Here is a 24,907-nt window from a genome sequence, read left to right on the forward strand (position 1 = left end):
TTTACAGTTACCTTGGTCATACCGAGTAAGCAGTTTTCAACATATCAGGTAGTAGCTGTGCACTTTAAAACACAAGCTATATCTGGCTGCTTGTTGTCAGGATGCAACATCCTCTCTGCCACCCAGCAAGGCTGGACGGTGAAGCTAAATGAGAGTGTTTTCCCTCTCGTCCCTGGAAGTCTTTCAAACCAGGATCTCAATTTGTTTACCCAAGTTTGCCCACACATCCTTATGTGCATGCAAGGGCTGGTTACAAGCATCCCCGCCGAGCTCTGAAATCGTGTGGTGACTTGATAGGGAGATAAGTATCTACAAGCTTTTAGAAGTACTGAATTAGGAATAGCAAAACTTTCCAAAACAAGGATTATTTTAAATGCGTCTCCCAGTGTATCATCTGCTTTTCCCTGCAGTTCTGAAGGTGGTTTCTCCCTGTTCCCAGCAGCTGTGACCTACAGTGACAGGTACACGAGCCTTTGTGTGGAGTTATGGGTAACCTACCTGCTCCAGTTACCAGACTGACCTGAGTCTTTAACTGACCCATCGCGCCTTTTCCCCATCTCTGCTTGCTCAGATTTGCAGTTGCAAGTCCAGTCCTTGCCTGACAATTGCCACGGGCTGGTGGTGAACGGTCCGGGTGCTACTCAGCTCCCGCAGTGCCTTTCTGCAGATAAAGGTGCACGTTGCACTCCCCTCCCTACTTGCTGGCAAATGACTCAAGGGCCAGGATTAGACCTTGATCGTCGCAGTCGGTTCTTGGCCGTTGGAGCAGCTGGATTTATTTTTGCTTCCCTGGCCTCTGCGGCGGCAGGCTGGGCTCAGTCCTGGGCTCAGTCCTGGACTCCTGAATGGCGTGGTGCCCGTGCTCCCAGCCTGACAGCTGAAGCCTTGGCTCCCCTCTCTTGCTGGCCCTAATGGCATCTCTGGGTCCTCTCCTTCCCACAACATGAGTGAGGCAGTGAGGTGACATTAAAGGACTGGAACAGCAGATAAAAGGCCCTTACTGTATTTATTGAGTGTTACAGATAAGTAATCCACTCTGCTGTCAGTGTCTTGAGAAACAGCAAATAAAGTATACATGCCCCTTGCTTTGATGTGATGAAATCTCCAGAGGACCTTTACTTCAGTGGCATTCGCAATGCAGCTGTAGCTGAGTTTTTCAGTGGAAAATATAAGATTTTCATGCCCTTATGCATTGCTTTAAAAATATCCCTATGGCTGATTCTTGTGCTCTGAACAATCCCGTGGTCTGAAAGCTGGGTTTTTTTCCAAAATGTTATTAAAATCATCTTACCCGTTTTTGTTGGAAGGGGAAAAATTAATAGTTATTTTGTGGTTTCATACACAACATTAAAACAACAGTCTGGTTTTCATTTAAACCAATAAAAGTATGGAAATTCAAAATGAAGGCTCTTTCATGTCCTTAGATCAACTTGTTGGCTTTGCTAAAACACATAATGGATGGAGCAGGGGAAAAACCTCAATCTTACAACTTGTAGCATTGTTTTCGCATACAGTTCAGCTTTTTTGTTGCTGGATTTCAAACTTGACATCGCTTTATTGCCTGTCTTCTCAAGCTATAAAAAAATTCCTCAGTTTTGTAAATTTGCAGCAGTTTAGAATCCAGTGAACCACAGACATTATTTAAAAAAAAAAAAAACAACTAAGGAGTAATTAAGCAAATTGGCCAGCAATTGTACATCAGTAATTGAATTAATACACTTTTGAATTTTGAGAGGTAAACCTGACTGTTAGGGACATTTCTGGTTTGTGGTATGGTCGGAAAGAGCCCCAGGGGCACCGGCACAAGCCGCAGGACGGGGAACCCCAATGAAACAGCCCGTCCCCGTGCGAGCGGGGCGACCCCGGGACGGGGCCCTGAGCGATGGGGGGGTGCCCATCCCCGGGGGTGCCCATCCCTGGGGCTGCCCATCCCTGGGGCTGCCCATCCCCGGGGGTGCCCATCCCCGGGGGTGCCCAGACACAGCCCCCAGCGACCCTCTGAGCTGGGCTGTGAGGCCAGTGCTCTCGCCGGTGGGGTGGCTGGCATCGCAGCGCTGCCCCTCTCTTCCCACCCCGCAGGTTCCCTTCCAGCTCTGGTTTGCCCAAGGATAGGACTGAGTCTGGAGAAACTCCTTAGTGCTTTCTGGGCTTCACTTCTCGAGGGTGAGCCGCCTGCCGCTGCCCCCGAAACGCCGGCAGGCGCGGGGCAGGATTAACCAGGTGTCCTGAGCCTCTGCGTTATTCCATCTCTCCGAGGCTCTGGGAAGTGACTCCTTCCCGAAGCTGTTCCTTCCCTCGCCGCTGTGAACGGGCCGCCCTGGCTGTTTACAGCCCTTTGAGCTGTTAAGTCACAGCTCTGTCACTTCTGGCTGGTGCCCGCACCCTCGAAGCTGCCTGCCCTCCCTCTTCTCCCCTCTCCGGGGAGGGAGGTTGCTCAGCTGGGCTCGCTGCCTTCCTTCATCTGCTTTCCCCAGCATCGCCCCGGCCAAGCTCCATGTGTACATGTATACTTAAAAGCTGATAAAATTGTAACTTATCTGCACTGCTGTTCAGCATTCATCCCCACTGACCCCTAACACTTTCTGGAACTTTACAGCTTAGGAAGACGGGTCCATAAAGTGATGTTAAGTCTTCAGCGAGGTACTTTGGAGCCAGCTGGCCAGCTTGGCTTTGGCAACGCCCTGAAGGTTGTACCTGCTGGAGCGCACCGTGTAATAAACCGTTTACCCGAGCAGATTTAAACCCACCGGTCCCTTCTGCTGGAGCAGCCCACGTCTGCTGCAGAGCAGAGGCAAGGTGCAGGCACGGGCAGCTCGGTGCCTGCAGCCCCCAGGCTGGGCAGCTCATCTCTATCTCGGGTGCATTCCCACAGCGCAGAGGTTTCTGTCTGCTGAGCTTTGCCGGGGGAACTTGCTTCGCAAGCTGGAGGAGGTCTTGTTTATTTTTTTTTTCCTCAAGGGGGGATGAGTTGCTGGAGTAACCTGGGCAAAGGGTAGTGTTTGAGATGGGATATTACAGCTTCATATTTATTTTCTTGTTTATAGGACTTTTTTATTCTTTCAAAGCAGGGCAAGAATGCGTAATACATTGTGATTGTTTATCATAGCTGTAAGAAGGGGGGCCTGGCGGTGATGGACATCTCAGAACGCAGCTGTGCAGAGCCTTTGGCCTGAAAGAGTTTGGGGGCGTTTCTGGACAAGATCTGTCCCCTCTGCCATGCAGCAGCGTGTGTTCAGCAGCAGCTCTGTTCCCCGTCCGGGCCACTCGTGGTCTGCCAGAAGGAACTGGGACAAGCACCGCTCAAATCACTAACGTCGCTGTTCCGACTTGGCAGCAGAGAGCCCCCCAGACAGTTCCCGGATGCTGGCACCGTGTGCCTGCGCTGTTAAATTCACAGCTTGAGCAGGAATTTAGCACAGGCCAGGGAACATTTCCAGCAGGGTGGGATGTGCGAGGTCCACTTCTGCTTGGCGTCCTTTCCTCCAGGGCAGTCCTCCAGCCCGCCGCGCATCCCTGCTTAATCCTCTCCCTTCCCCTCCTCGTCGCACGCTTTGCCAAGCGGCAGTGCCACGCCGTGAAACCTCCCGGTCCCCGGGGGCCGCAGAAGCTGGAGAGAAGCTGGGGAAGAGGGGAAGGATGGAGGAGACTCACAGAGCTGGGGGAGTCCTGCCAGTGCCCGGGTCAACGCAAAACCTTTGAGTGGCACGAGAAGTTGGGGCGAAAGCCAGCGCCCCGCCGCAGCCTGGGGTGGCTGCCCTGCCAGGCTGCTCTGGAGGTTTGGCACGGAGCCCTGCGCAGCCAGGAACCCCGGGCCCCCGGGGAGCAGCCTGGCCCAGAGCAAGGCAGAGTGAGCCTGGGAAGGGTGCTTTGCACACCGTGGCTTTCAGAGCTTTTCAGAGCTGGCCGGCCGGGTGGCACACACAGACGGGGTGGGGGGGGGGGGGGTCTGCATCACACCTGGAGTCCCGGGGTGAGATGGGAGCCACCAGTTCCTCAGCTGGGACATGCTCAGGGTCGCTCGAGAAGAAATGACCTTGAAGAGCAGCTCTTGCAACCACCACGCCCTGGTTTTCTCTGGAGCACATTGTGCAGGGTTGCTTTTCCCTAGAGAGCTGCAGAAGCCCGCTCACGACAGTAGCGTACCGACAGCATTCTCTGTGCTAAACCGCTACTGTCTCTTGGTCACAGGCAAGAAGTACAACAAATGGGAACCGTACCGTGCCAGAACTTACACGGAGGCAGCTTTGCCAAGGGAAGCTGACAGCAGAGGTCGAGGGGTCTTTGACCCAATGCTTAGAGGAGTTCCTGAGGTCCATGTTGAGGAGCGGATCCTCCTTGGAAAGACCTAGGTGCAGGGGTGAGCTGAGAGGCATCTGGGCCACCTCAGCACCTTTTCAAAGGGGTCGTTGGACTGGAGAGGGAAAGGGAGCTTCAAACCCTGTCGTGCTCAGCCAGTTCTACCCTCCTGGGCAGGACTGTCCTCTGGCTTCCTCTGTCAGGGCAGCTCCACCACTACCCCCCGTAGTGCCAGATGCCTTATTTCTCCCCTCCTTTCCTCTCTCCAGCTCTCATGGGTCAATCAGTGTTTCTTTTTGTCCATTTCTTCTGCCATTTTTCTGTTCCACAGCATATTTGTATTAAAACTGGTGAGGGTTCTTTCCGGGGGCACTTCAAGGTTTATTTCTGATGGCATTTGAGATGGAATCTGACTAGTGATCCTCTGCTGTGCTGATGGTTAGGTAAGGCTGGTGTGGGTGCAGAGGTCGTGGTGAAGTGGGGGAGAGCAGCCAGAAACCTCAGTTGGAGAGCACTCTGTATGTGAAGTCAGTGTTTCAGTGGAGGAGGCAGAAAGCAGCCTCTGAAATCAGTCTTCTCCATGATGTGCTGAGGAATAGAGTGGAGAGACGTCACGAAAAAAAAATACACAACTAGAGAAACAACAGGACGGGGCAGATATCTGTGGCGGGTTTTCAGGTGAGAGACTGTGACTGCAGACCTCCCGTAGAAGAGGTCACTGTGAAGAGCGAGCTTGATACCCGTGGTGAACCTTCTCTGGTGATTCACCAAAACTTCTGAGACATAGCAGACTTCATGGCTTACTTACTGAGCCTCTCAGGTGACACTTGAATAGGGACATGAATTGCGTCCTTGCGTATTCTGGCAGGCCACATGGAAATGTTGCCGTAATGGACCAGTCCCGACAAGGAGTTTGGGCTCAGCAGCTGGAGACTTGCACAGCTAAAGCGGTCACCCACAGGTCGATAAGCTCTGGGGTGACACCAGCCCTCCTCTCCACCAGGGTTGGCTCAGGAACGACGCTTTCCCCTGCTCGTTGTCCCCTGCATCTAGACTCTGAACACAGGCAGCCTTGATGCCGTTTGAGAAGCGAGTGTGCCAGTAGCGGTGGTGGGAATGGACCTCCATGTAGACCGGTGGTGTGTCGGCTACTTCTCAGCGTGACTGAACGAGCTCTCAGATGTGCATCCTGCTGGAAAACACTCTGCCAGTGCTGCTGGACCCCTGCCCCTGGCCGGCCCTGTGTGACTCAGGAGTGCCTGCGTCACGGCACCGTGCGCGGAGGTTTTATTTCTAGCCCTGGTTCCTAGAGTCTCACCTTGGCAGAGCAGGAATTATCGGTTCCTGGGGAGGGAGCCTGTGCTGGTGGAGCGAGTGTGTGATGAAGCCGTCCTGGCTGCGAGTTCTGGGGAGCAGCATTAGTCACGACAAGCCAGGTCGGTCGTGCCAGCTTCAGCACATTAATTGGAGTCCCGCGGAGGTGGCCGTGGCGTGGGTAAGGTACACAGCACCGCCCAGTCCCACCAACTCCACCTGGAGTCACCAGGGTGGGGGTCTCCAGCCTAACACTGCTCCCAGCAGGTCCAACAGCCCAGCTGGAGCAGGGGGCTCGGGGCTGTGCCCAGGCGAGTCAGGGCAGTCCCTGGGAATGGAGATCCCCTTTAGTGGACCGCGGTAGTGACCCTGCACAGGACTGTACCCAGTTTGTTGTTGTCTCCCTTGTACTAGGGTGCAGCGTGCCCAGATGTGGCCTCACTCGAGGGGAATAATACCCTCCCTTGACCTGCTGGACGCTCTCACACCGGGCTGCTTGGCCTTCCTTGCCCTGACTCCTGGCCAGCTTGGTGTGCCTGAGTCTGCAGACACCTCTTGCCTTGCGGAGCCTTGCGTGGAGAGCTGCCCCCTCCAGCCCATCCCAGCCTGCCCCACGTGTGAGCCTGGCCTGTCCTGGGGGCAGGACTTCTGCTGGACTCCTTCTGAAGATGCCACTCAGCACACGGCCTGCTGCCTGCGGGAAGCGCCGTGGTGGCTGTAGCCATCAGCTGCTCCTTCCTCCGTACCAGATGTCCAGCATCTCAGCTGAGGTTTGCATGAAGCGGAGCACCTTGGTGGTTGTTCTTTTGCCTCTCAATATCGCATCTCCAAACCAGCCCAACGGAGCATGCAGTTGCACGCACAAGCAGGAGACCGCTGTGATTTTGTCTTTGCACACCCTGCTCCGGCCCGCAGAAACGTTGGCCATCCATTCAGTAATAGGAAGAGAGACACGGTGCCTAACTCCGTGATTAGTCAAACCGTTGCATTTCTCTTTGGCATTAAATAAAATGGTATTTGAATGCATGATGGGGCTAATGCTACTTTGTGCAGCTTTTTATGAAGCTTATAAAATTGAGGCGAAAAGCAGATCTCACTGTAATTAGAAGATAGAAGAGTTAATCGTTAGGGAGGAATGAATTCCTGCTTACTCTGAAATTTTCTAAAATGCTTTAAAATACCTTCGGCTGAAGGAGCTGAACTTCACTACGAACCCTTCGTGTGATGAAGTGCAGAGTTTTCTTCATCCATTTGAATTGCAAGACAGAAGTTGCAGGGCTATTTTCCCCAGAGATTCGAGAGTCCCTGTGTTCATTTTGTTGATATGTGAAGTCTCTCGGGTTTTTGCAGAGTCATACAAGCATTCTCTTGATGTGTTAGAGGCAACCCAAACCTCTTATTCCCGTTTATTCACCCTTTGAGAAAACATTTGGAAACAAGTCACCGGTTGTCAAAGTTTCAAGTCAGAGACAGCTGACGGAGAACTGGGAGATAAACCCCCAACAGATGGGGGAGGGTTGTGCGTGAAGGACGTACTCTACATAATGTGCCATTAAAACTTCATGAGGAGATGTCCCAGAAAAAAAATATTACAAAGCACTAGGCTTAATATTAAATTCTTAGTTTTAGCAGTCTGGTCATTTTCAGGGAGGAATAATCAGCTTAACCACAGCATTCACATATTTAATGTTCTGGGAGAAGAGCGATTGTCTGATTTTCCTTTTTTTTTTTTTTTTTTTTTTTTTTTTTTTCCACAGTAATTAATGAAAGTCAAAAGCAGCAATTGGAATCTGCGAGCTACTCCTCCCGCTACGCTCTGGTACTTTTTTATGAAGCCGGTACACAGATTGATGTCCCCTGGGCTGCACAGTACATCACCGATAATCCCTGCATACGCTTCATCTCCATCGATAATAAGAAACGCAATATAGGTCAGTGCTCCCATTATTTCCCTTAAACACAGTGACAATAGAGGGTGTAGATCATGAAAAATGCTGTTTAATTGAGTGCTGCTATTCTGAACAGAGCAAGTATTTAACTCCAAGCCGCAGCGGATAGCATTTAATGTCACATTTGGCCTGTAATAAAATACACAATGAAAGCAGGAAGGTCCTCAGAAAATCACCACCCAGCACATGGTTTACGTTACTGCGTTTATGAAACCAGTGTCAGGGGATTTGAAACATCAAAATATTGCTATTCCAAGAAAGAGCTGGAGTTCCTTTGTTTAAACATTGATTCATACACATGCCAATTTATCTCCCATCATCCATTACTTTACAACTCCTGTTCTTTCCACTAAGCATGCTTGGAAGTAGTAATAACTTATATAATCGAGGCTGTTCAGTCTAATTCAGAGTTAGCCAGCGTGCGTTTATAATCATGGAAAATCCTTGAAATGGCTGCACGTAGTACAGCCGCTTGGTAAAGCTTAGAGAGCATCCCACAAGGCAGACACTTCTCGTCTGTTTCTGGAGGATGGCAGCTGAGTAAGTTTATGTTTTACTTATTAAATGTATTTCATATACCAAGAGTGTATTGCCATAGAATAGCGCAAGAAAAAGCGCTAGCATTCGAGTTTAATTAAGTTCGTTAGGAGCCAGAAATCCTTCCCAGTTCTGTTCCTGGCTCACACTGAGACGTTGACCAAGTTTAGCCACATCCGTGAAGTGGGGGTGAAAACCTACTCACCTTTGTGGCGACCTACAAAGCACTGTGACTCACTGTCGCAGAGTCAGGAAGGATTTTTCATAATCGGCTGCTGCCTAATGCGTAATTATTAAGTATTACCAAATTCACTCTGCTAAAGCGTGTTCAGATTTAGACCTGGGAGGCTTCTGCTGCCAGTCTGCCTTGTTCAGTTGGGGTTCACTGTTTCCTGCCTACAGTCTGCAGGCATCAGTGATGTTGGTACCTGCAGGGCAGGGCACTGAAAACTTTCCCCGTCACCTTCATAGCATACACACCGTCACCATGCTAGAAAACAGCCATAAGGTCAGCTGTGCCTTCCCTCTCTCACACCGTAAACATGAAATTTCCTCTAATAAGCTATCATGAGGGAGTGTCATAGTATAACAGCAGCGCTGGTGGCCAGGACCTCTGAAGATCTGCTCCAGCTCCCACTCACAGCAGGCTGTGCTAATGCAAAGTCAGGGCAGCTGTCCCTTGTCTAGCTGAGGTGTAAAAAAAAAAAAAAAAAAACCAAAACCAAAACCAGCACGAAGATCCCCCACATCGCTGGTGACCTGTCCCAGGGCTGCACCTCCACTAGGGGAAGAAGTGTTTCTTCATCTGCAGTCTGAACTGCCCAGGGCTCAGCCTGTGGATGTTGCCTCCTGTTCCATTGGCTGCCTCTACCAATTAGAGTCACGGTCATTCCCGTTGGAAGGGATCACTGGGGGGCATCTGGTCCTTTCCCCACGCGAGGTTTGAATTTGGCTCTTCCAAATATGCCCTTCTTTGCACCAAAGCCAGGTGGGAGGCAATGGCTCTTGAAGTGCTTCCAGAAACAGCAGTTTATGTTGGGAGCAAAGGAGTTGGAGAGCTGAATCGGCTCACTACTGTAGAAGCCCAGTTTTGTTACTTCTCCTAAGAATTTAGCCTGTTGGTCTGAAAAAAGAGGGAAAATAAAACAAAAGAATGGCTGAACTGGCCAAAACAAAGATGCATCCACCCTGATATGCTTCTTCCAGCAGGGACCCATAGTGAATATGTAAAAAAAAAGAGTGTAAGGAAAGCCAAATGCAGACCGATTTTTTTTTTTTTTCCCTCTGGCATTGTTGCCTTGTTACTGACAATGTGCAGCTGGAGATTTTCTTACATCTAAGATTATATTGCCATTGCCATGTTTAACGATAAGTACTTGATAGTTAATAGCACCTACTGGTATTTTCCATCCCAGTTGCCTGATTGTAGCTGTGCAAAAGAGGACACAGCCCAAGGGAGAAATTCACCCATCCTTTCCTCACCTGCTTGCATACGTGGTCTCAAAGCACTGAGAACAAGAAGGAAGGAAATATAATGTAATGATCAAATAGCTAAGTACAATGTCTTTGCTGTCTCCAAATGCAATTTAACCAAATAGAAAGCATATTATTTGGGTCGTATTGTTAACAAATACGTAGACACTACCATCAATATCGACGCGTACCTTTCTCACTGAAATTTTCCTCATATTGTGGGAGAGATCTGTTTATATGAGCAAATTTTTCCAAGAAGAACCAACTGTATACCTTCGTAGGGCTGGAACAAGCTGGGGGCCAGCAACTGAAGATGGTTTCTCTCTGGTAGGGCTCTCCTTGTGACCTCTAAACCGTCAACCAGCCCCCTTGACTGCGCTGTCGTTTCTGGTGAGCTTGCATTTCGCAGGTTTGTACTTTGTTCCAGGAAAAGTGGTGCTGGGGAGAGGGCAGTATACGTTAGCTGGAGCAGTATTTCTGGCTGCGTGCACTTGAGCTGAGCACGGGAGGGTTGTAAAGCATACCTGTGTCATGTTCAGTAACGCCGCCCTGCAGAAGTATAAAAATCAAAAGTGGTCGCCTCTGTTAGTTGGCTTCATTGTGACACGACCTAGTTCCTTACTGATAACCACGGGTGGCATCTGTTTTCTTCCCCATTTATGCGCAAGAGTCAATAGTGAAGCTGTTTCTCTGATACTGCCATTACCCATGTAATCTGGAGCTTGACGACCCTCTGAGAGGAAGGCTTTTTGCATCAGCTGAGGATCTCAGCTGCTGTCATAAAATCGCGTCGCCGTCCACAGAGGTAATGCACTTGAACATTGCATAAGGAAGAGCCTACAAGAAGTGTATATTGAATTCCTTGTGCGGTATGTATGAATATTAAATATTTGTGCGATTGGCTGCCTTAAACACCCCATCAATATTTATAACTGGTCGGAGGGGACAGTGGGAATTCTTCAGTATAAATTATTTCAAGCCTCATTTCTGTAATACCGCAGTCTTTGCATCTCTTTGCATTCTGGAGGACTAAAGATAGATGACACGTAAAAATGGAAGCGGTTCCCTTCTTTCGCCTCAGGATTGCGAGGTTATATAATTTAAAGGGAAGATTTGTCTTACAGGTTTTCAGGATCAGTGTAATTCTTGAGTATCCTTCTTCATTTTAAAATACAGATTCCTTTGTCTTCTCGGTACCAAAATAAGGATTTTTAGGAAGAGGGAAGAGTTAAAGAGTTATTTAGGATTTTTTGCCTCATTACATGGCCAGTTGCTTTGTAATACCCTGCCTGCCCTGCCTGCCTTTTAGAAGAGTAATCAGAAACCGTCTGTTAGGCTAATGAAGTGCTGAATTTCTGAATGTAAAAAAGTTAGCACTGTTCTTTACACGGATTCTTCCAAAGCGTGCCTTGTGGATAGAGCAGATTTTATTCCAGGGAGAACATGGGACCTTACAAACCACAGGAACTTCTGAGGATAACTCGGGAAGCTCACTAACCCTTTTGCTAATTTGCTAGGTGTAGTAAAGCTAATCACTGTTCTTTTTTTTTTTTTTTTTTTTTGCATTTTAGATCTAGTTTTATGAGGCCTGCATGTTGACTTCTCTTTCAGCAGCATGCTGATCCCTCCCAGGGAGCAGGGATACTGTTCCAGCCTGTCTGGATGTGTCCAGCTTCTCTGCTGCCCTCCGTGCTGACCCAGCAGCATTACCTTTACAGCCTAGCTTTGAGGGTTTGTTTGGCACAGCAGTGATGAAGCCCTTTCCCTTCCACTCAGGCTACCCAGGACCCGAATGGGTTTTGGATAGCAAAACACATCTCCCCGGTAAGATTAAAAATCCTAAGGGGCAGGAAGCCACCTCAACTCGTTTTTTATTGGTATCTGTTCTGACTCCAGGTTTTGGTCAGGAACACGAGAAAAATGCTTGATGCTGTTCCGCTAGGAAGGATGAAAACGTTCCTGTGGAAGATGCATGCCTATCACATCCCTATATGGGTCTCTTCTGGAGATTATGTTGTACCCCTGGGATGGAGATTGTAACCCTAGGGACGATCCCCTCGGAAGAAGGGACATGGTGTGCTGGAGGGGTGCCCAGCCATTCAGCTGAGCACTCAAACCGTAGGATCTGCCTTGGAAGTTGGCCCCTGTTTTGAGTAGGAGGTTGGGCTAGGGACCTCCAGAGGTCCCTCCCTACCTAAGTCCCGTGACTCTGAGGCAAGCAAGGCACTGCTGAGTGTTTACTGAACACACTAATAAATTAACTGGGAAGTGAGTCCAACCAAGCCCCCGTGGCAAAACCAGGCAATTCTTCAGGCTTTGTCCACGTTCGCTGTCTGGCAAGTTTTGATGTCAGCTCAGCTGAGCAAGTAAATATTTTCAGTCCTCTCGGTGGACCTTTTGTGGATGTATCTATGGAGCCTGCGAACTGATCCGCAGGTCTTGACTGCTCGCCTTTATGCCTTTATCAAAGTAGATCTCATTCTCCTGAGGGTCAGTGGATTCATGGGCTTTGCAGGGCCTCTGAGGCACAGCGCACCACCACCGTGTCCCTTGTGGTACGGGGTTTCTTGCTTCAGAGCCTTTCAGCTGAGCAACTGCAAGACGTGCTCCATGACGGCCCTCAGACATGGTTTTCCCTCCTAGAATGTTGTTGGGACAAATTCTGCTTTATCGGGGAGAGTAGGAGAAGCTATAGCTGCTTTTCCCCATCTTTGCCAAGTGGGCAGTGTCAGAGGGCAGATGGGTCCTTCTTAGGGTACCTTCTGCCATTAATAAAATCCCAAGAGCACTGTGCTCTGTCCCCTTCCTGGTGCCTTGAAATCCGTGTTACCTGCCAGTTCCTCCCCTTCCACAGTTATTATTCAACCTGTCACGCTCCCAAAACATGATAGATACCAAAATGAATCCTATGACTTTCAGGCTCTGATGGTGTTCTCCCTGCTAACTTCAGGCATCAGTGGATCCCAGGGATCGCAGCTAATCTCTAAAATACCTTTTGAATATAGGGACTCTGAACCATGACCTTGGCATATATTCACTAGAGAAAAGTAGCTTTTGCATTTTGAAAGGGAGAAGATTTTGGTGGACAGATAATCCACTGTGGGCTTCCTCTGAGAAGTTATGTTTTGTTTTATTGCGTTGTTTATGCTTTAGTGATCTCTCTGTCTCCTTCCTTCCCTGAGACTGAAGGTAAGGAGGACGTGGCCACCACAGAAGCTAACTTGACACCCTTAATATAATCTGAGAACTCCCCAGGGCAAAAGGAGGTCCCCGTGGGAGGGCTTGGCACCGTGGGCTATTCATATTGTCACTGTCCTGCAGTACAGAGTGTGGAGAATTTTGCCCACAAGTCTTTTTATCCCACCATAGTAGTGACAGCTACTCTTCTAGCCCAAGCAGCTTTACTGAGCAGCTTCACCCAGGACACCATGCTCTTCCATCTTACAATTCTGCACTAAATGTGTTCTTCAAAGCTAGGAGCCACCTTTCTGATGCCAGATGCTCTTGAGCCACAAGCCACTGTGCTGGGGATGTGGCCCTGGTCTCTGTTCTCTGTGCTCCTCTCCAGGGCATCTTTTATGAGCCCCATCCTTTTTCTGGAAGATAATACTCCTAACAGGCTTAATCCTGCACAAATTCTCGCTGTCAGCAGTCTGTCCTCCTCTTTCTTTACACAGCCTGTGTGATTTCTCCTGCTGGGAATTAGTGATGAGTGTTGAGACACAGTCCCGAAATGTTAACAAGCTGATGGCCACCTTCTGCTCACAATCCAGACAACTTTCCCCTCAGTCCCAGGTCAAGATCCAGTTTTCCCAGGGAGTTCAGCATGGGGAGACTTTTCTGGTGCTTAATTCACGATTATAACTGGTTGAAATTCAGTGTACGGTGAGCGGATTGCTTTCATGCTTTCTGTCCTTGACACTCCTTCCAGATAGCATGTCCTCTACCTGTGACAGCTTGTGCTTCACGCTGCTCAGTCTTGGAGGTCTTCCTCATCTGTTTTGGGGGGGTTTTTGCTTGTTCTTTAATACAAACCTGCCCGGCCCCAGCTGGAGGCAGTGGGGTGGGGGTCTCTGGCCTGGCCCTGCTGCCAGCAGAGCAAATGTCACGGCTACAGCAGGTGTCCCCGCGGGTTGGGGCAGTTCCCCGAGGATGGAGACCCCCCACCACTGATGCCCCGCTCACACAGATGCCCCGCTCACACGGGAAGGGGCTGTATCCTCATGCCCAACTGGGATTTTCTCTTGTTGCAGTTGTGCCTGCTGGCTCTTTTCCTGTTGCTTTGAACTTCTAAGAAAAGTCTGGCTCTGTCATCTCTGTCACTTTCCCTTAGTATGTGGAAGATGCAGTTAGATCCTCACTTTTAAATTCCCCGCTTCCTTAATTCCGCATTTATTTAATCTCCTGTCTTTTCAGTTCATCTGTTTTCCTTTTTCATATATGTGGCTTCAGACTCTGTAAGAGGGGAAGACACTGCTGATAAGACTGATGGTGCAGCTGGACTTTGGTCTGAAGTGCTTCAGCATCTCCCCTAAGGTCTTTGTGGACTAGGCTTGTCTGCGAAGAACTGGTGGAACTTCATACTTTGAGACAAAAAACCTGGGATTTGTTCATCCCTACTACTCCACTCGGCCTTGCAGGCTGCTCAGAACAACTGCATGTAGATAGTGGTGGTAGCCGAGACTTGGTGGTGGCCAAGACATCCCAGGGTGGGTGGCCGTGTTAAATCTGGGACCCCCATCAGAGCCCGGCTCTGCCCCTCTTCCCGTTCCCACAAGCCAGGCTGTTCTGGGTTGAGTGAGTGGTGGAGTTTTTTGGTGGCAGGGGAGGGGGCTATTGGGGCGGGCCCCTGTGAGAAGCTTCTCGAAGCTCCCCCAGCTCCACATCAGCTCCACTTCTGTTTGGGAAACTGAGCCCATCAGCTGCGCCTCTGCGATAACGTATTTAAGAAGGGACGTGGTGACGGGCAGTGGGACTTGTGAGGAGGAGTTGCTGCAGCTGCATGAACACCAAGGTCAGTGGAGGAACGGAGGAAGAAAGGAGGGGGGAGGTGTGCCGGAGCAGAGACCCCCCTGTATCCTGTGGTGAGACGGCAGGGCGGCCCCCCCTGCCACCCATGAAGATCTACGGTGGAGCAGACATTGAATTACAGCCTGTTGTTCCTGCTCGGCTGATCAAGGTTCTGTGCCCGAAGAAGGCCGGGGTCTCATGGGAAAAGGCAGCCCCACTGCTGTAATTCAGCGCTGGGAGGATTGCAGCATGCGGGGGAGTCCCACGCCGGAGCAGCTCGGGAAGGGCTGCAGCCGTGGGAGGGAATCCAGTCAGAGGAAGTTAGTGACCCATGACGGAGCAGTGTGGGGAACGCTGCGGCCCATGGGAGGAATTCAAGTCGGAGAAAGTTTGTGGAGGACTGTCTGCTGTGAGAGGGGGACCACGATGGAGCAGGGGGAACAAGTTTTGGACACTCCCCTCACCGAACATGAAGGAAGTGGCAGCGCTGACTGCACCCCCCATTCCCTGCCCCTGCGCCACTGGGGGAGGAGGTAGAGATATCGGGAGCAGAGCTGAGCCCGGGGAGAAGGGAGGGGTGGGGGGAAGGTGTTCTCAAGATGTGGCAATGCTTCTCACTGTCCTACTCTGTTATGTGTTGTTAGTGTCTGTAATAAATATATGTTCTCTTTTTCTTCCCCTAACGAGTCTGCCTTTTGCTTGTGATCATAAAAGGGGGATTTTCCCCCATCCCAGTCCTATCTTGAACCCCAAGCCTGGCTCTCTGTCCCTTCTCATTGCCGGAGGGGAAGGGAGAGAGAGGTGCTGCATTGTGGTTGGCTGCCAATCAGGCCCAAACCACGACACAGGCACAGCCCCAGCCGCTGCCGCCGGGCCAGGCAGGGATGTAGCGGCTCCTGCAACACCTTCCCTGTCACGGGTGGGAGGCTGGGCTGAGTGGGACGGTACGCCGGAGATGGCACGGTTCTTTTCTGTTTACATGGAAGCAAAAGGAGTCTTGAAAGGAATGTGTTTACCCACACATTCATTGCTTTGCATCTACGCTCTGCCTGTGTCAGGCCCGCGCAATGCAGCAGAGCGAAAGAAATTAACAGGAGAATGAGGAAGACTTGACACGGGGGCCAAGGAAACCTGCAGTTGTAGTACTGCCTCTTCCCTGTGCCGTGGGGAAGAGGAGAGCCTGACCCTCGGGCACCAACCGCATCGGCCAAACCGCTGTCACTGCACAGGGTGATGCGAGTGCTTCCCTCCTCGGCCGCGGGCTCAGCAGGGTCTCTGCACAAAAAGCTGCTTTCCCCCTGCTGCGAGTTAACGGAGGCAGGCCGGCAGGGTTAGACCAGGTGCAGCGGTGCGGCACGGGAGGAAGGAGAGCCGGGCGCAAGCTCGCTGCTCGGAGGTTTTCAGTGGAGTCCCTCCGCAGCTGCAGACGCTGAGGATGCTGCCAGTGCTGGCAGAGCGGCTTCTCGCTCGTTAAGTAAGTGTAAGGTAGAGCCAACTCTGCCCTCTCATTCTAGCTCTGATCCACCCGACATCTTATGCCCTCTACCCCATCAACCGATTGGATTAATTGCCGTGAAGCTGGGATGAGAGGGGAGGAGAACTGGGAGCAGATGAAAGCTTTTGTGCTGCTTCCATTCACCCTCAGACCATTCCCCCTTGCCTTGCCGAGCGCTCCTGGGCTTGCCACGTCTCCCGTGCTACTTCGTCATCTGCTGGCATGGCTGTGGAAAGTTCTCATCTTTGCCACAAATAAAGGAAATTAAAATCTGATGAGAAGCCCTGCCAGAAGCCTTTGTTTTTAAGCTAGCTGTTGCAGCCTGATGTAAATGTGTTGGGAGGAAAATGACGGTTTTACTCCTGCGACAGCTGAGCAGTCATTCATACCTGGTGCATCAAGGCTGAGATACCCCATTGCTTTCAGGGAAGGATCTATTTTAAACTCCTCTCTTAGCCAGTATTTTTGTAGACGAAAGTAAAAAGCTTGAGGCTAAACTTGATCCTCGCAGGCTGCACATTTCAGTACTGGAAGGCTGTGACTCAGTGGCCTCTGGAAGCTCTCCAAACTATCAGTAGCTCAAAGGAGGAATTAAAAACTCAACGAGCTGCCTGTTCTCCTGAAACTTGTTTTGTCCATGCTATGGAAGAGATGAGAGATTTGAAAGAAGGCAGCCTTGTCCAAGAATCATTGGCTATAACAAGTCACAGCAAGCAATGAATATTTATTTTATTAAAATGCTTAGGCATCTTTTCATGAGCTTTTTACCAAGTCTATGTGGAAGAATTTGCCAGAATACCATGTACACTACAATAAATCCCAAGGTACCTAATAGGCTTCCCCACTTGGTCTTCTGTCCCTGACAGTCTCTATCTAGAGACATCAGAATACCTGTTTTCTCCCCCAAAATGGGAAGGAGAGACTGAGCAGAATTTCTGATGTTTTTCCAGGCTGTTGGAAAAGCTGATGCGAACAGAGATATGTCCTGTGACAGCCTGTGAAACCAGGCTTGAGGGTGGCAGGAGGAATCTCACAAAGATGAGGCTGAGGCTGAATGTTAGACTCAGGCAATCAGTTCATCAGAGCTTGGGGAAGAAGATGAACCCTCGGGTTAATCCTCTGCTTCCAGACAAGAGCGGTCTTTGTTTCACTCTACAGTCTTAGTCCCCCGGTCTGCCCTGCTGTCATCCCAAATCCATGGCGGGTGGGTATCTTGGACCTGTCCATCCCTGATTACTGCCCAAGACACGAGAGAGCAAAATGAGCACCTCCGATTGAAACAGGAAACAGACTCAAAATTTCTGGGCATTTCAGGAAATCACCCAGGAAAAGAGCTCTAGTACTCGCTGAAAACAGAGCTTGCAAGCCCAACTCAGGGAGTGAAGTGAGTGATCTGCTCTTAGGAGTGCCTCACTTGAAAAAGGAGAACCTTGGGAAAAGACCCCACCATGGCTTGGTGCCTTCCGATGCGGCCTGTCAGCGTGCATTCCCGATCACAACCAGGAAACATCTTCCCACCCTTTTTGCCACATTTTCCCAGTTCTCAAGAGCAAGGGTTGGCTGAGCTGGACCACCCAAGAAAGTGACTCAGTGAAGGGATCCTTCCAACTGAAGCTAAAGCCATTGCTTTCATGCTTGCTGTGGGTACTAGGACATGGTACTGCTGCTCCTCAGAGGTGTGTTGTGAAGTGATCAGCCCAGGACAGAAATCTTATCAGAGAAAGACATTTTGGTTGCCTTTAGAAAGGTGGAATTTGTCATCTTCTCAAAGGACATCTCCAGCTAGAGGAGCTGGAGATCTCTTCACCAACAAAGCAGAGATAAAGATTTCTATCAGGCTTCGTACCCAACAGCCAGAACTGGTAAGAAGGTGTTCAACTGCCCCTTTGTAGATTCCTTGGTCATAAAATGCTCATTTGCTGAAACTAAAATATTTTTCTAGGAATGTGTTCATTTAAACAAAGATTTAGCCAGAAGAGGCTTTCTGCTTCCAAAAGAGGGAATTTCTGGTTAATGGGGCGAGAGGGAATCACTTAATCTGACGACCAGCTCGGTGAGTTTGAGCTCTCAGCTGAAATACAGCAGAACCCGGGTCATGTCCTTGTTCCAGCAAATGCATCCTGCTCATTTGAAGCGGAACAGCCCCATCAGGAATGACTCACACAAGGATCGGCTGGGTCCTCATCGTGCCTTGGCACAGGGAAAACACTGAGCCTGAAAATCTGCTATTCTAGGCAAATTCTCTGGCCGTTGGTTGTTGGCTGTCCAGACCAAGTCTGTAAGGTGACAAACCAACATGCTGGCAGGGACAAAAGTCCCTTGCTCTAGAGAACCTACAACCAGCCCCAGCCGGAATGAAGCTTGGCTGTTTCCAAGTCTGTTGTGATGAACATCAGCACTCGTGCTGCAGCGTGATTGACTTTGAAGGGACAAACTCTCTTTTTTAATTTTGTTTGTTTGTTTGTTTGTTTGTTTGTTTTTTGTTTTGTTTTGTTTTGGTTGTGGTTTTTTTTTTTTTTTTTTTTTTTTTAGTTTTGTTCACTTCCACATATTTGCCTGAGGACTGAAGTTGTATGGAAGGTTCACACTCGCCAAACCATGCATGTAGACAACTGTACATCAGTTTCCTGGAAGTTACTAGAGCAGCAAAATTTGAGCTCACTTGTGCAGGCCAAAAGGAGGTGCTGATTTCTCAAACTAACCTGCCTTGACTTCTGCTCCTCTTCTCCCCCTCCGTAAATGTAAAGTATTGTTTTTATTCTAGCCTTTCACCTATGCAAATACTTTTCCACGGCCAGTATGCAACCAGTTATCGAGGGAGCAGATGTTTTTCACAGTAATGCAACAAGCAGTCTTCTTTTTTCCCTTCCTTTCCCCTAAAGATAAGTTTTGTCTCATGACGATTCCATGTTCAAGTCTTCCATCTTCCCATGTGGCAGAGATTGTCCCCTTAAGGGGACGCGCCTTGCAAACGCACAGGGGAGGAAGACTATAAATCGGCCTGACAGAGGTGGGTAAGCAAATTGGCTGTGGTGTCCCAGCTGCCGGCGCTCCCCGGGCCGTTCGGAGGCTGGCAGGGCAGTGGCTGGCGGGGCAGGCGGCTGCAGTTCGCTTGCTCCGCATCCGGCGTGCGCTGCCGCGCTCGGGAGGGCTCCACGTGCCTGCGGGGTCGGTCACCACGAGAGGCAGGCAGAGCCATTGCATCCCCAAGAATAATCTTCCGTCCAAGGGGTAAAAAAAAAAAAAAAAAAAAAACAAAAAAAAAAAAAAAACAAACCAAAAAAAACCTGTGCATCATCCAATTCCTTAATCTTGCCGCATGGCTGGGTGAGCTTCAGCCTTCGGTAAAGGGTTTCCTCTTTACCATTGCCAGTGATAGCGTGAGTCCCAGCTGCAAGTGCAGCCCTTTGGAAAGCCTCACCTCCACAACCCCCACCCAAGCAAGACCTTGCAGGTGAGCGGCTGCGACCGCATGCCTCCAGGGGCCTTGCAGCTGTAGGGGCACTAATTGTTCCTATTTGTAGATACGGCTGGAAAAAAAATCCTACGAAGCGGTTTTTGTTCTTGTTCTCTTTTGCCAGTTTGCCACAATCACCAGGTGGCTGCCCTCCTTGTGGAGCCTGTCGAAATGTCGGGGAGAAAAAAGGGAAAGAGTTCACTTCCAGTATATTCCCTGCTCCTTCCAGCTTCTACTTACAGGGTGTGGGAATGCCTTGAGGTTCCTCTAGGAGACATATGTGGAGCTAACGTTACTGCAATGAGAAAACCGTCGCCAATTTTTGCAAAAAGCTCGGATTTCTTCACCGTGCTTCTTGTGAACAACCTGTGGGTTTTTTTCTTGTGTTTATTCCAGCTGGAAGAAGAGGGTGGTGCCACAGATATTTCTCTTCTTATTGACTCCTAGGCTGGAGGCACAGTTCGTCAGCATGCGTGGAAGACAAGTATTAGCGAACAATCTTTCAAAAGCATCTCTCTTCTTTATTTCAGAGTCTCCTGAAATTGGGCCCTCGGTTGTAGTTCACACAACTGTGATGTTTGGAAGCAAGCACCTGGATTCAGACCCTGCAGAGGTGCAGCAGTTAATTCTCAGCCACCTGGAGAGGATTGTGCCGTCCCTACCTAAACTAGCCAGCATCAAGTGTCATAAATGGAGATACTCTCAGGTATTCTGTGCTGGGAGGATGCTGCTGGGGCAATGCCATGTACTGACTTGCTGTGTATCGCAAGAAACAGGACATCATACAACCCGGTGGTTTTCATCCTTGGAGAGCAAGAGGAAAGGGGGTGGTTGCTCGATATCCGTCCTAAGTTCCTCCACGTAGCCATGAGCAGCATCCAGGGCTGGTCAACAACAGCCAGATCATCTCTAGTCACCTTTTCACATAGTGGACCTGGCTCAGCAGTAAGTTATGCAGGACTCCGGGTAAGGAGGGCGTGCAGTGCACAGGAAGGAAGTAAATCCCACGTACTTCAGTGGGATTTTCGCTGGTATTTAAAAATATGACTCAATCTGTCTCTTCTGTATCTGAGAGCATGTGATATTATTAGCAAAATTCCCACCCTACCACAGAGTAGCAGAAGTCCTTGCGTTCAGATGTACTAATCGTCATTATTTGATTTGGCCAAGTTCTATTTAACAGTATGTTATGCAAAAAATATTTTAAAGTAAACTACCTAAGGGTAATAATAGCAAAATGTGTATATTTTACAGACTTCTTTTAAAAATCCAAGGAAATTGTTGGCAATTTCCTAAAGTATTGGAGTGTATCTACATGTTTATCCAAAGCCTCTTAAGTTAAATTACATTGGTGAAATTGAATGTGGAAGTTGATGCAAAATATTTACTTAAAGGAGTCCCGTAAAAATTTTTCCTTTTATGAAGTCTGGAAAAGTTACTGTAGATGACTGTTGTGAAGTCTGCTCATAGTCCTTGATCTGCATCCAATTTAGGAACCTGATCTCGTTAGCACAAAGTTTATTTTTCTGCAAGTTAGGTACTGGCAGTTTGCAAATCACTTCCCAGTGCATAGTATTTGTTCTCAGTTGTCGTATAAAAACAACTTTAACATAGGTTTTGATGTTTCAGATAACTCATACAAAAATCATGACATGTTTTATATGTTCCTCTTTATCAGCTCAGGGGGGTTTTTTGCTGGTAGCAGTATCTTTGTGCAGTTGTCATTGTTAAGCACCCTTTTCTGGCTGTGACTTCTGGTCTTCTGCATTATCTGTTACCTTTCTGCTTAAAACTGCTTGCGAGCACAAGAGCTGCAGGTGGTAGAGGAGAAGAATTGGATCTATCTCCAACAGACAGACCAGCTCTGGAAAGGGCTTCCAAAACAAAGTAAGAAGTATTTTTAAACAGAATTAATGCACCCTAGATACTGCTACTTCATTTATGTGTGCAAGAAAAGGGCTTAATATGACTTTTCCTTGCACTACTCACACTTTTAGCATAGTGTTAAAGGTGGCATATAAGCATATGCATCATATATGGCCTGTCCTGATTTATTTCACCATGAAAACTTGGATAAAGGAAGAGACAAGAACAGCAGTTAATTTCTTACCACTAAATACAAGAAAAAAAGTCTCAATTCCATTCTACTGAACAACTATGCTTTTTGAATCCTGGCAAAATTATGATCACAGAGGATTTATTATAACCTTGTACCTATTGCTTCAACTTCTAGAGGTAGCCGGAACAGTGACTGTAGGAATGAACTCTTATTTTCCACAATTGCTTCAAAAGTGTTGTCTTCCTAAATCACTGGGTGTGCATCCTGTTTCCCCTATTTACAAAGTACATTCAGATATCATACTGCTGGAAGATGCTCTATTATTTTCTTAAACTGTTGTACAATTTACAGCTCTTCCCGCTTTCTTCTCCTGCCTCTGTTGCCTGCTGCTGACCAGGATGCTACTGGCTAAAACCACCAACTTCAGCAGCTGCTTGTACTTTATGTCTGCATCACAGGAAGAATTATCACCAGTCTTTAATTCAGTGGACAAATGTCAATATGTCTAAGATTGCAAATAAGTCAGTGTAGGTGAGATCGGTTATCTCAATAAAGAGATCTCTATTGCTACCCCATAAAATAATCACTGCCTAAATTAAATATCTGGGACAGAGCTCCATCTTTCTCTTAAAACTACCTTTACTTTCAGTTATAATAAGCTGTTGCCACAGAAGCAGAGGGAACCGATAAGATGGCTGCATCTTTCCCCTGACTCTTTTAGTCGGGATTTATCCTGCTTGTTAATTAAATCCGGCTCTAATGTCCTTCACATGGCCAAACACAATCCTGGGATTAAAATGCAGACATTACAATTATCCACGGCGCATGGGGGATTAGGACTTTGAAACTTCTACTGACACTACTTAGCAGTACAGCTGCAATTCTGGATCCCCTGCTTTAATTACGATAAGACTTTATTAGATTCAGAGCTAACAGCTTCCTAGCCCATCACATCCCTTTGACAGAGACACTTTATGCATATAAGGAATACTGGGAAAACACAGAATCATAGAAATTGGACCTCTCCAGAGGGGACCTCAGAAGGGACCTTTTCAGGTCTGTAGTCCAACCTGCTGTTGAAAGCAGAACGGTCGCCAGCACTAGGTGACCTCGACCATGGTTTTGTCCAGCTGAGTCTTGAATTCTTTGAGACGGAGATAACGACAGGCTGTGCCATGTAGCTGAGGGTAATTTGGAATGCATGTTGGACAACACTTTCAGAAGAACTTCCCTTCCCCAGTGTCTAGAGTGAGGGCCTTTACTACACTGAGCACACAGTCTTGCCACACGGGCAAAAAGATGCAGGCTGACATGTGAAAGTATTGATCCTGTGATCAGTATGACAGACCAGTAGCTGTTTGGTACAGGCAGCATCAATAATAAGCACTGGGTAATCAAGAAGGAAGGACACTCCAAAAGCCTTTTTCTGCTAAACCTTTCTTCATTGTTTATGCTCAGTGGCCTCAATCTGTAAGAAAAATTTAAGAATAAATGAAGTACTGACCTAAAATTAGTCTGAGAAAGACAATCTCTGGCTGGATTTACTGTACATGGCTAGACTCTTCTGTTAAGTTGAATAATGGAGAATGGGTCGCAACTGGCTACAAATTCATTTCAGATAATTACCTCCTTCAGTGCGATGCCAACATTCCAGTAACACAAAATGCAGCCAGTAACATAAATGTGGGTGTTTTGCAGCTGATCTGTGCTGGGAAATGGCAGATCACGACACGGCCAGCTGAGTGTACATTTGAATCAGTGGAGAAATCCCCTGGACTGAACAAGATGCCTTGGACTTTAGGTCTTGTTCACTGAAGCTGACAGTCGCACGATGGGATGCAGTAACGGTTTACTGCACAGGAATCCAAAACATATCTTTCGACCAAAGGCAGAAAGTCAAGAAATGATCAAAAGAAAATTGCGCTCTCTGTATCATGCTTTATGATCTCTATGGTTTGATCTCTGTTGCTGGTCTGCTGCTGTGCTTTCTGCTCTTTTTTCCCCTTCCTCTCCGGCTTTTTAGGTATTTTTTCCTAAAAACAATTTCAAGATATCGTCCTTACAGGTCTTGTTTTGTCATTCCTTTTCTCAGACTGTATCTTTGCACCATCCTCCTCCGATCACTTCATCCTCAAGCTGTCCTGCATCTTCTTACCTTTTTTTATCCCTTCAGCCTGAGCCTGGCCTTGCCCTCACATTTACTTGTTAGCCCGTGCTGCTGCTGCTGCCTTACATCCATCCTGAGATTCTGTGGTGCTGCTCTGGGATGCACTGCTTTGGTACAACATGGACCCTCACCCTTTGTGCGTAGGTTTGAAACAGGCTACAACAACGTGTGACACAGCCGGGCGTGGTAAAAACACGGGCGCTGTGTGCTTTTACTCTGCTGTTTGGCACGCATTGGTGTTTGTCACGAAGCACAGTACTGAAAGAAGTCTTGTTCTCCCCGTGAGTTCCAGGTGGCTTCGGGTTACTAGGTACTGGCAAAGTCCATTCACTTTTAGAAATGTTACACAGGACTGCTCAAGAGCTGCCATTCCACAGATACAAGTTTAATTTAAGGTAGAGTGTCAGGAAGGTCATGTTTTAAGTGAATACAATGCATACATTGACAATGACATTAAATATTTATCAAAGCAGCTTTATTCAGAACTTGTCCTGTGCTACTTACAGCAAAAGTGTTGATTGTATCTCTAGCAGTGTCTAAAAATTGTTGTGCTACTCCGATGAAAAAGGAGACCAGCGTGGCAGAGCTGGAGACAGGATGAGTTGTCCCAAGGCTGTATGTATGCTTGCACGGCAGCGGGAAGTATGGGCAGGTCATCATGACAGTCACTACTCTGAAGTCCACCTCACCTCCCGTCCAGGAAGGTCACCTGGTCGACCCAATCGTGTTGCAGGTTCTCTTGGAAATGGCAGGCTCCCTTTCCTTTGTCGAACGGTCACTTATCTGGGGGTTTTTGCAAGACCACCTTTGCTGATGTGAGATCGTGTATCTTCATACCTTTTAGCTTAGAGATCTCCATGCCTCATCTATCCAGGGTCAGGCAATTTATTTCTGCCGAGATGGACTGAGAATAAGACAGGACGGGGCTGTAAACATTCTAAATTTCCACATACAGGAATGCTTTATTCTAATTATTTAACTCCAGAATATAAATATTTTACTATGGTACTTCGATTGTTAATGCTTGGATCTATGATCTGGGATGAGAGGAGTGCTTCGTATGAAGGTGTGTTTCTCAGGAATATGGACTTTTCTGGCATGAAACTCAGATAAATAAAATACTTTATTTTCCGTCACCCTATATGCTTTT

The 24,907-nt window shown here is 48.4% G+C and overlaps 1 protein-coding gene across 4 annotated transcripts in view; it reads left to right on the forward strand.

The window, feature by feature from the left end:
- Positions 1–24,907, forward strand: part of RNLS (renalase, FAD dependent amine oxidase) — a 76,416-nt gene that overhangs the window by 51,204 nt on the left and 305 nt on the right. Inside the window, exons 5-6 of one of the 4 annotated variants that reach the window (XR_006165212.1) lie at positions 7,368–7,541; positions 20,062–20,476. Coding sequence is in view for 3 of the 4 variants with exons in the window: in XM_042791444.1 (XP_042647378.1) it covers positions 7,368–7,541; positions 20,062–20,396 (509 nt within the window). In the remaining variant the exon portion in view is untranslated. Of the gene's footprint in view, positions 1–7,367; positions 7,542–20,061; positions 24,899–24,907 lie in introns of those variants that run through there. The other 3 variants (XM_042791454.1, XM_042791444.1, XM_042791458.1) reach the window with 3 other exon arrangements.

Source organism: Tyto alba, unplaced genomic scaffold, assembly GCF_018691265.1.
Source record: "Tyto alba isolate M040663 unplaced genomic scaffold, T.alba_DEE_v4.0 Super-Scaffold_1, whole genome shotgun sequence".
Taxonomy (NCBI): Eukaryota; Metazoa; Chordata; class Aves; order Strigiformes; family Tytonidae; genus Tyto; species Tyto alba.